At 45.4% G+C, this 11,984-nt stretch overlaps 2 protein-coding genes across 2 annotated transcripts; both read left to right on the forward strand.

Moving 5' to 3' along the window:
* Positions 1-737: 737 nt before the first annotated feature.
* LOC308113498 (uncharacterized protein) lies at positions 738-5,262 on the forward strand. Its single transcript, XM_080469851.1, has 2 exons — positions 738-916; positions 2,091-5,262. Exon 2 carries the CDS (start codon positions 2,113-2,115, stop codon positions 3,616-3,618), a length of 1,506 nt encoding a protein of 501 aa, XP_080325977.1. The 5' UTR covers positions 738-916; positions 2,091-2,112; the 3' UTR covers positions 3,619-5,262.
* A 1,017-nt stretch (positions 5,263-6,279) lies between these two features.
* On the forward strand, positions 6,280-10,337 carry snrpg (small nuclear ribonucleoprotein polypeptide G). The gene is made up of 4 exons (XM_080469263.1): positions 6,280-6,416; positions 6,518-6,540; positions 8,974-9,098; positions 10,135-10,337. Exons 1-4 carry the CDS (start codon positions 6,385-6,387, stop codon positions 10,183-10,185), a joined length of 231 nt encoding a protein of 76 aa, XP_080325389.1. The 5' UTR covers positions 6,280-6,384; the 3' UTR covers positions 10,186-10,337.
* Positions 10,338-11,984: the final 1,647 nt, after the last annotated feature.

Genomic DNA, 11,984 nt, shown 5'->3' on the forward strand with positions numbered 1-11,984 from the left:
TCTGTCTACAAAAAGACACAACAATGTCTCCACCTGCTCAGGAACTGAGGACTTTTAACACCAGCAAAGACATTTTATCACTAGTTTACAGATCACTCATTAAATCCAGTCTCACCTACAACATTTGATCCTGGTTCAATTGCATCACCACTGCCACCAAAACAAAACTCTCCCGCATAATAAATCAGGCCAGTAAAATAACCAGAATACTGAACTGTACAGGCGCTCGGTGGTGAGGAAAGCCCCCCTCATCACTGAGGACCCCCCCCCCCCACCCCCCGCACCACTCCTACATGCTGCGACCTCCAGGCAGACGATACAGAACCCCACTGGCCCGGAAAAACATTCACAAGAAATGATTTGTAAATGTGTGGTTTTTTTTAAATGTGATAAACCATGTCAAAGATGAATTTCTGTTTTTACTAAAGAGCAGACAATAAAGTTTATTTCTTTCTTTCTATCTATCTATCTATCTATCTATCTATCTATCTATCTATCTATCTATCTATCTATCTATCTATCTATCCATCCATCCATCCATCCATCCATCCATCCATCCATCCATCCATCTATCTATAACAGATATTCCACTATTAATATCTCGAATCAACTCAACGTCCACCTCTTCCACCCACCAGACTGGTGATGTAATTGCCCCTCCAGTAGGGGGTGGACTAACACTGTCAAATGAGTTTACTGGGGCCGCGCGCGCTGTTTCGAAGCTGCGCTGTGACGTCAGACGTATAGGAAGTGCGCTGCGCGTTGAGCAGCTCCTCAACTCCGCTCAGACTTCAGTAAACATGCCCGGTCCGTGTCCCGGCGGTGCAGCTGTCCCAGAGGCCGTCCCAGCAGCCGCACGTCGTCTGAACCGTGTCCGGGGTCAGGGTGCGTTGTCCGGCCGTGTGTGAGCAGCCAGGTGAGGTATTTCCTCTCTTCCGGAGGCTCGTCTGGGAAATGTTGCGCGGCTAACAGCCGTTAGCACGGAGTTAGCCTGTGTCGCCTCGCGACCCGATGTCACTAATGTCTCCTAAAGTCTCTCCACGAGGACATTTAAATGTCCCAACACTTCGCGGTGGGTTAAACTAAGGGACGGACAGAGGAGGGTGTCGTCTAAAGACACTTCCTCGTTCTGCTGGTCAAACTTCTGGACTGTGAGGCAGCAGGTTGCTGAAACGTTCATTATTCGTGTTAAAGTTAGAATTCTCCGACACCCTCCACGGATCAACCTGAACCCGCAGGGCTTCACCCCTGGTAGGAGGTGTGTTAGCAGCACCGGGTCGGGTTCCTAAACTCACCTTTAATAAGGCACAGCGCCTCTTAATTCTCACAAATACGGCACGAGCATAGAAAAGTGACTGCAGGTTGTTTTATACATACAAACAAGCTGAAACAGCCTCAGAAAGTTTCTGCTAAAAACACGTTTCTCATGAAGCCCAAAGTTCAATCTGTGTTTTTACCAAAAGCAGTCAAAAAAACCCTGCGACAAACGATATTGAGACACAATAAGAAAAGTTTACTCATTCTAAATGTGACTTTCATGTCTGGTATATTTCCTATCACAACTTTTGTATTATTATGATCGTGGTTTTAACGACCACTTTACTAGAAGAACCCTGGCTTTATCAGACTGCACGTCCAGATGTTGATATAATACTTATAGAATCATTTTAATCAAAGAAGACATTAGATACCAAGTACTGAGGCACATGCATCGCTAAGGTAATTATTTTGACCAGTATTAAAATGACAATATTGAATCACAGTTGATCATTAAGGACATTAGAGAGAGAGAGGTCGTGTTTGACAGTTATGTGGGATAAAGAAAGGTGAGGTGAGGTGAGGTGAGGGGAAGTGACAGCTATGTAGGGCGGAGGATGCCGAGTATGAAGAGGACAGTCAATGAGGGAGGACATGCAAGAGATTGTTGTGAAAATGGAGACAGAGAGGACAATCTATTAGCCCTGGATATTAGCCCCCCCCCCCCCCCGCTGTGAAAAACAGTATTTAAATCAACTTTATGACAGGATTGCTAATTATATGAAAAGATGCTTTTCCCCCCTCCATGTTTTCTAATCTGCTGACCTTTGCAGGTCAGAGTTGTTGTGTCAGAGGATGGATGGAGTCAGCTGGAGCTCCCCCAGGTCCCAGGAGTCATTCAGCCGCCCTACGGCTTCAGAACACACTCTGTCCAGGCTTGCCAGCTTCATCGCTCAGGCTGACACAAAACATCCCGCTCGCAGCCACAGGCTGTCCCACCTCTTCGTCTGTCAGGAATGTGACCAGACCTTCCCTTACGCATCAGACCTGCTGCTGCACCAGGAGCTCAAACATTCGCTGCCGAAGCCTCACCACTGCCCGTCCTGTGGCCGGGAGTTCTCCCTGAGGTCGTCCTTACAGTTGCACAAGTGTGACACGGCCCATTGTGAGCTCTGCCACGGCGCGTCGCGGCCGGGCTCTCCGTGCCCTGCCTGCATGCCTCGCACCTCGGATCCCGGGAGGATGCAGGACAAGTTACTTCTCCGGCAGCCCCACCTGCTGGACCACAGCCCCTACGCATGCGCTCCCTGTGGGAGGGGCTTCAGCCAAAAGCAGGCTCTGCTGTACCATCAGCAGGCTGGATGCAGCAGTATTCCGGAAGATTCTCCACCGCTTTCTGAGGGCAACTCGGCCCGTTTCGATCCCTCAGACAGCCCAGAACCCAGCTGCAGCAGGACCACCAGCACGTGCCACTTCTGCTCCAAAACCTTTCACACAAAGGCTGGACTGCAACGCCACAGAGAGACCAGCCACGCAGGAGAGGAGGAGCTAAAACCCAGAGGAGACCAGGCAATAAAGGGAATCAAGGCGGGCAGAGATAAAACAAAAAAAACTAAAACAAAAGTTCTGAACTGCCGTTCATGCGACATGGTCTTCAGGAACACCTCCAGGCTGTACATGCACAGGAAGGAGAAGCACAGGAGGGAGACCATCATCTGGAGGGAGTCGAGCTCCGTGGTCACAAGGCGCAGGAGAGGCGGGGTGTATCCCTGTCAGGTCTGTGGCAAGGTGTTCGTCCATCATCTGTCACTCAGGGCTCATTACAGACGGCACACGGCCCCGAGCTTCACAGCCATCAAAAACAAAAGTCTATCTGAAGAATGTACGACCAAAGAATCCAAGCCCTCGCTAAACAGACCAAATCCAGTGAAACCCTGTCTGGCAGATAATAAAACTGTGCGGGCTGGACAGGGGAAGCCCAGGAGAGAGCCGGGAGCAGAGGAGCAGCTGGTCTCCCCGGGGAGCTGCACGGAGGTACCCGAAGCCGATGCCGAGGAAGCGGATGGAGAGTTCCCCTGCCCCTCCTGCCCCGAGGTGTTCCCTCAGCTGTGGCAGCTGAAGAAGCACGTGGAGCTCCACCAGTCGGCGGTGAGGAGGCGGCAGTGCAGCGTCTGCACCAGCAAGATGGACGCCTGCCGGTGGCCTGCCTCCAGGAGGCAGCGGCTGTACCACTGCGTGCCCTGCCAGCAGGGCTTCTCGGCACTGGGCTCCTTCTTGGAACACTGTCAGGAACACCTGCGGGTCCGGGTGGAGGAGGACAGCATCACGGAGAGCCGCACACAGCAGGCAGGGAAAGCCTGAACACACCTCAGAATGTCAACTATCACCGTTTTGCCTTGAAATGTTGAAAGTGTTGAGTGATGAAAATTGCTGTGAAATTCCTGTCAGGTGACCTGATTTATTTTTTGTTTTTGTTTTTTTCAAATCAAACATACAGAAGTTATTAAGTTTAGACACACTGTTGGTTTAAAGTTTTCCTCAGCAACTTCAGGGCTGTTTCCTCAGCTAAAAGACTATTAATTAAAGTCTTTGTAAAGCCGCTTTACCTATGTGTCTGAATCTGTGACATTTCAGGAAAAAGAAACAACCACACAGCTGAATGTGACTGATCTTCATCTCCTGAGATTTTCTGCTGGTACACCACACTGAAATCTCAATACTAATTCACAATATTATTATTTTATGGAACAGGATAAATTGTGGGGCTGCACATATATATAAACATGCTGGTACACGTTGTAAAATACTTAACTTATCTAAAAGTTATAAAACAATGTAAATTTTAACTGCACTGTGCATTCCTGTTCTGCAAATCAAAATGACAGAATTTATGTAGGAGATAAATTACATTAAGACTAATTCACAAAGGTTCTTTAGACAACTTAACAATGTATTCAGCTGAAGCTCTAAATAATCCAACCCTGCACTCATGGGTGAAAGTTGGAGGCACTGAACTATAACTATAGAAAGCTAACTGACCTCCTCCACACTCCCCCCCCCCCCCCCCAGGGTTCTCAAAAAATATTCTGTCCACACATCACAAAGAACACTGCTCAGCACGAGGCTTCAGGGCATGCAGTACATATGCCAGGCCTTTAGGGGCGCTGTGACGCGCTTCTGAAAGGCTGCCTCGTGTGGATGATCAGTCAAAAACGACTCGTTCATGTTAACTGGCGATCTCGTGTGGATGCTACATCTCTAATGACTCCTTACCTGCTGGCCACAGGGCAGGGAAGTAGTTAAACCTCTGAAATGACGGGTTTCCTCTCAGTCTGAGTCGACTCTTAAAGTTGTGATTGGCTGTATGAGTCAGATTCAGGGCCTTAACAATATAGTTGGGTTTTTTCTTCTTTAAAGGCCTCGTCCTATGATTGTGTTGACATTTATATGTGAGGAAAAAGTGATTTTGTTTGAGGAATGAGGAACTTTTGCAGCTGCAGCAGCATTCATGTTGGTGTCTACAGCCGAGTTGCTGGATATTAAACATGCAGGATTCGTGGCTCAAAACAGCGTTTGCCATGTGCTCACTGGATTCACGTACACACGTCCTCAAAGACTTGAATGACGCAGACTTAACATCTTGCTTACCGTGAGATCACTGCAACTGTGTCTGAAGATGTTTCATCAAATGATCAAAAAGAAGAAACACAGTGTCGGTTGATGAGTTAACAGACTTAAGCCAAGTTAAAAACTCTCTCCGCTGCCCCAGCCCTGCTATGTCTTAGTGGTAAACATGGACAACAAATTGCAAGAGTAAAAGATTTTTTTCAAATACTGAAACAGTTTTGATATCACGTGTTTGAAGCTTTGACCCTTTGGAGTTTGTAGCTGAAGCTGAAAGCAGCTTGCGATGTTTTGCTTTCTCGTACCGAACGCTGCCGGGTGTGATCAGACTTGTCAAATAAACTCTGATGAAGCTGGAGCGCCGGCTCCTGCAAGATACAGAAATAGATATTTCAACCCTGCATTTTGAAGTTGGAGGCACTTACCACTCTACCTTCCAGCTATGTACATACATGCATACATCTAGTATACCACCTAATCCTGTGTACGGTCGCGGAGGCCAAATGAAGCTTCATGAACCACTGTCTTTATTTCCTGAAGCCACTTAGATGGCGACGTCTATTCAACAACTGTTTGAAAGCACACTTCATTAGCAGTCTTTCAGCCTCTCTTCAAACCAAGAGCGCCATCTGGTGGAGTCAGAAGATGTAGAAAGTGGTTCATGAAGCTTCATTTGACCATCACTATTTTCACTATTAGTTGTAATAGTGAATGAAAAAGCAGGTCCTCGTTCCATATGAAGGCCAAACTGACACACATCATCTTCTCCTCCCCATTGCCCTCAGTGCGAGGTCCCCCAGGGCTGAGTGCTGAGCCCCCTGCTAATGTATGGCTGCTCTGCCAAAGAGAAAACAATCTGCAGGGTCCAGACTACAAGAGATCCAGTCCTCAGCGCCATCATATACAACACAGTGTTGAATATTAATAATACAGTTTATTGACATAACCTTCAGACAGAAGCCACAGACCTGGTTCAGCTTCCTGTTGCTGCTCCTCAGAGTCCCCCACATTATTTTTCTTATTAGGAAATTTGAAATTTACGAAGTTTCCCTGTTTGAAATTGAGCGGCTGCATGATTTAAAGTGACGTTTAAGACCAGCGCCCCCACACTTCAATGGTGAGGACAAGAACTGCATACAGGCCGGCAACTTTATTAAAGTGAAAGACTGATGATTCACCCTCGTGCACAAATAAAAATAAATAGAAATAGAGTAATTTAACACATGGTCATGAGGGGTCATGAGCCCCCTCTGGCTCCCCGTAGTTAGCACCCTGGATGGATTAATCATTAACGTATCCATCATGCTTCTCGTGGAGGGAGCGCCCCCTGCAGTTTCTCCTCCGGCCCTCAACGCGGCGCTGTGGTTTGCCGGAAGCTCTCCGTTGAGGAAGTTCTCCACTACATTTCCGGTCCAGCCACACGCGGGCTTGTGAAACGTAGAGCATACGATCTTTACACTTTAAGGTCTGTGTCGGGTTTGTTTTTAAACTCTTTCTGCCAAAATGAGCAAAGCGCATCCGCCAGAGCTGAAGAAGTGAGTATTTGCACTTTGGTCGGCGTTATTGAGCCGCTCGGTTCGTGTTTGTGATGAAACGTTTGATAGCATGTGAAGCTAATGTTGTGTTTGCATTTCAGGTTCATGGATAAAAAGCTTTCATGTGAGTATTAAAACTCATCTTTTATATCACATCTGGTATTAAAGCCAGCCCTGAACCCATTTTCACCGGCCCAAACGGGGTTTTTTGTGGTAGAAGCATGATATTTTCCACTTCCCATATGAGCTCGCCGAGTCTCAACATTGAAAAGTCTTTTTGAATCTGAGTGAAATAAGATGATTCAAACTTTTAAATGTCTCTAGCTGTGGTGTGTGTGACGTTGAGGAGACGTAGACGAGCTTTAAGATACCCTAAAGGTCCTGGAAGTGTGAAAGATGGTTATTTTTGTTATGTTAAAAGTGTACCTGTTCTTGGTAGAGATTCTATCGTATAATAAAACATTGCCTGTGGCCTGGCTGGTAGGATAACCAGCTCCCCAGCAGGAAGGAGAGGGGGAGTAAGGAGGTGTATGGGGAGCATATGTGTGGGGGTGGTGAACAGACAACTCGTCCACAAAACTGCAACCTCGGATAACTCGTCCACAACTATTTTTATTTCAGCATTATTGATTTGTAGGATTGGATTGCAAAATATATTTGACCCATTTGGAGTGATAAGTATATTTGACACAAAAACATAAGCAGTGGCTGGTTTTGCTATGGGGGAGGTGGGCAGCTGCCCACAGCACAAACTCAATGGGCGATATGGAGGTATTATTGGTGAAAAAGGTTTGTGTACTTGTAAAAGTGAATCTGTAGTTGTGTACCTTTACAATTGTTTGTGTACCTGTAGAATTCTTTTTTCTCCACAAATACACCCCCAGACGAACAAGTCACAAATTCTTAATTACAGGAGCACAAATCCTGTTTTACAAGTCACAGATTATAAAAACTGTCATGCTGATATTTTTCCTCCAATTGTTGCAGTACATCTGGTGAGAAACATATTTGTGCTCCTGTATCGATGTGAAGTTCTCCTACACGAGTCACAGATTGTTTTCTTCAACTACTAATCACACATCGCGGCTCTCCGCTGAGATATCTGGTGAAAAAGACCTGTGCGTTTGGTCAGTGGAGAAAAAGGCGGTGCTTATCTGAGATTGACGGATTTGCTCACACAGTAGTGACGTTACATCCTAAACATGATTAAAATATGACTGACACTCTTTGGCGAGCTGGAACATGCAAGTTATGGGTGGGGGGCGCCGTCATGTGTGCAAAGACCATTCTTCTTGAGAAACAAATCCATATGATACTATACTAAGTATATATGGACATATACTAGATATGTGAAAAAATATATTAAATATCAATGAGAAAAAATATGTAAAACTACATTGTACAAGATTTATTTTCTCAAAAAAATTCTGAAATATCATCCATGGACGAGTTGACATCTGAGGGTGCTGTCCGTGGAGGAGTTGTCCGTGGAGGAGTTGTCCAGGGTTGCGGTTTTGTGAACGAGTTGTCAGTGGATGAGTCGTCCAACAGTCGGTGGGGGCGAGGGTGACTGGGAGATGGCTGTCCTCCGGCCTGCTTGGACCGGGAGCTCTGGCCCCTGTCCTTCTTGGCCTGGGGGTTTGCGTCGGGTCCAGGCAAGTGGCCCTCTCTGGGTTAATTAACTGGGGCGTCCTCAGGTCTGGCGGGGTGCTGGTGGCACTGCCCGGGCCCTCTGGCTCCGGGTGCCACGGGTGTGACTGCCAGCAACTCCACAACACGTTCCAGTCAGCCAGTGGGGAAAACCAAGAACATCATTTTCCGTCTGTAATAAATTAGACGTGTTGCTACTATTGCTTGTTTTCTGCCACAAATCTTCAAAATGTCAGAGTTGTCTTTGTGCTTTTGCTTCCTTATCTACTGGTTTATGTTTGACAGTGAGTATATGTCTGGAAAGTTCTGCTCAGGCTCGTCTGGTTGTGCAACTGTTGTTGGTTGAACGTGTTTGGATCGGTGTGGTGATTTGTCAACAACAATAGTATTTGTCTGCTTGACATTCACACACAGTAGTGAGTAATTATCTTTTTAGCGTTTCATAATAGGCCGTGCAGTGTTGTGGGTGAGAAGAAGCACTGCTGTTGTAGAAAAGAAAAGTTACCTTTCGACAGTCTGGGCCGTGTCGGCACTGTGACAGATTAGAAACGTTGCTGCGCCCTCAATTTGCGAGCACCGTAGAGCCGCTCACATGGTAGCTTCTGAGGATAACATCACAGGAAATTATTTTCTGCAAAGCAAAAGTCAGTTTAAATACATGTCCCTTTTAAAAACAGGACATTTTCATGTATTAGTAAAAATGTCCATGACAAGATGTGAAACGAAGGCATGTCCAGACCTAAGAGGCTGGTGGGTCACCCAGCACCAGTTTAATACATACGGACTTTATCAGTCTTGACGTACATCAGGAACATATGCCAGCAGCCCTGTGCACTGTGAAGAGAAACCACGTACCCAAACTCTGGTGTGCAGAATTCTCAGTTCATCTCTCTGCTCTGTCCTCCAGTGAAGCTGAACGGAGGCCGACACGTGCAGGGCATCCTGCGAGGGTTCGACCCCTTCATGAACCTGGTGGTGGACGACTGCCTGGAGATGGGCCCGGGAGGCCAGCAGAACACCATCGGCATGGTGGTCAGTACCTCCACCTCCCATCAGCGAACACCATGAGACCAGCTGTCTGGTCACTGCATTTAATAAATGGAAGTGTCTTCAGAGACGTTCTCCATAGTGGGACGAGTACCGTCTTACCCAACAGGGTCTGAGCTCAAGTGCATAGTGGAAAGAGTACTGGAAATTTGTAGTACTTGTGAAATTAATACATTACTTACTGTTAGTTTAATCACAGTTAATTTCAGCATTGATTTCTCTTACAAGCAAGTTTCCATGAATTACACAAGGCTGAATAAATATATCATAAAACTGATGATACATGCATATAATGTAAATTATAATCTCAAAGAATTAAGTTATAGGCAACAAAAAATGCAGAACAGGTTTGAATATGAATTCAATTTTCTTTTTAAATTGTGGCTGTGCTCAGTAACTTATAATTTCATAAATTACTTGTAAATAGCAAATTGGATTACATTGTCTGAATGTTCTGACCCTGCAACACAGTGTACCTGCTCATGCAGTTACACTGCAGTCAGTTGGACTTGACCAGGTATTCTTTCCCTGCCATTTTTCATTGTGCAATACCGCAACTCTGTTGTACAGCAGGACAACTCACGTCCTCATACCTGCCCATACACACACTCAGCTCTCAAAAGAGTTGTAAGAATCGCAAGTCATTGGTGCACTGATAGTTTAGTGGTGGTGTCTTATACTCATGCAGGAGCTCAGGGCTTCCACTCACGGCTGAGGCACTTTTTCTTTTCTTTATTTATTTATTTTTTGGTGAGCTATATCCCAGTTAATGAATTAAAGCGCCCCATGCAGCTCGCGAACCCAGGTATAGAGGAACTAATCTAAACTTGAACCAGTCCAAGCAGTTCAGTCGCCACACCACAGGAAGGAAGTCAGCCTTCATCTGAAAGAAGTCCTGAAACTGTTGCCAAATCAAAGATTGAATATCTCATAAGACAGAAAAGAGGTCGCGGGTTGAAGTTCTGCAGGTATTGTTCATTCATTCGTAGTATTCAAGGACGGTGTGTTTTTCTCTCCACAGGTCATTAGAGGAAACAGCATCATCATGTTGGAGGCTTTGGAGCGAGTATGATGAGGGGACGACCAACAGCCACAAGTTTTTTCACATTCTCATCTTTTTGTAGTTTTCTGGAGAGGTTGTCTTTGAGTTGTAAACTTGAGTGGATATCCAATGAGATGTTTTTTGGTATAGTGCGACATTGTTAATAAATATGATTTTTCTGAGTTTGTAGTCCCTTCAATGTGTCACCAGCGTACAGCAAAGTATTCTGGGGTTATTGTATCACTGAAAAATGTATTGCATTTAAACGTCCTGTCACTGTGTCCTGCTCTTCTTGGAACTGGATTGTTGAACATGTCCTGTATTCGATGAAATCTTCCCATCCTGCAGTCCAGGACCTCGCTGGGTGAGAACAGCTGTGCTCAACACTTTTTCTGCTCTAAGTGTGGCACAATTAGGTTTGCACATGTAAGGAAGCCATGAAGCTACACTATATGATCATAAACTAGACAAACTACATAAGGAGAAATTAATGGAAGAAATGACCTTTGCGACAGTATTTTCTACATCTTCTCCATTCCCACAACTTCTGTTGAAATCGACATTGGAAGTCACAAACTCACTGAAGCTACTGAGCGGAATCATTTTCATCATTTCCAATGAAGGTTGCAAACCAAACATTTCTTAAAAGACATTCTGTACCCCATCAAGTTCTGAATGGGCCTGGCTTTGATAAGTTCAGGAGGCCCTGTCTTAAATCCAGAATGTTGGATGTTGATCTTCAGTATGACGGTCTGCAGACGTGTTCTTGTTAAATGGTAAAACTAACATTCTCAACACGCTTTACAGATTCTCATTCACCTTTCTGCTCGCATCATTTCACAGCATCGTAGCTTCAACACTGTCGCGTGTTACACTTGGGTTTTGTGTTTCTTCCGAGGACACTTAACGTGGACAAAGTGAGGCGAGGCATCAAATCATGAACACTGATTTAAGGACAGCAGGGCTCAGGCACCTGAGCCACAGCCGACGCAGATACAACGGTTTGTCACAGCAAATCTGAAATGTGGAATAAAGGTATTTTGGTTTCAAGCAAGAGTAAGAGATTCTTAAATCACCTCATCCCTTCCTGTCTGCTGGATGGCCTTGTGAAGTGAAACATCAAAACTATTTTGTCATTGCAACTTGTTTATTGTCAATCTTGCTATTTTAATAATGGTAAAGAGGTATTACCTCTTATTATTACTGGTATTACTGGTATTACCAGTGATGTGGCATCATCTTAAATCATGTAAACCATTCAGCTTGGTGCTTCATGCATTGATGGCATCCTGATCTTCAGGTCTGAGTGGCTGTTTTTGCCAGCTATTAACCACAACGACAACAAAAACAGTCAAATGTGCTCATTAAAGAAACAGTTTGGAATCTTGGAACAAGAACAAATTACTAGTTGTGTCAGTTTTTCACAAACTAAGGTTGTGCCACATTGTCAGATTAATGAGTCTGGTGTCCCAGAGCCCTGCAAGGAGCTGCGCAAACCAATTCAATTCAACTTTATTTATATAAAATCAAATACAACAGTCATTTTTAGATGCTTTTTACTGAGAGAAACCCAACAAATCTACATGAGTAAGCGTTAGTGACAGAGGAAAGGAAAAGCTCAATCAGACAGGAAGAACCCTTTGCAGAACCAGGCTCAGAGGTGGCGACCTTATGACATTCCCGCTGAGGAATGGAGGAGAGAAAGGGGTCCAAACCCTGGTTTGAGTCGGGTAGGGATCCAAACCCTGGTTTGAGTCGGGTAGGGACACAGACCCTGGATTGGGTAAGGTCGGGATACAGACCCTGGATTGGGTAGGGTTTAGCAATTG

The sequence above is a fragment of the Lipophrys pholis genome (genome assembly GCF_963383615.2).
Source record: "Lipophrys pholis genome assembly, chromosome: 8".
Taxonomy (NCBI): domain Eukaryota; kingdom Metazoa; phylum Chordata; class Actinopteri; order Blenniiformes; family Blenniidae; genus Lipophrys; species Lipophrys pholis.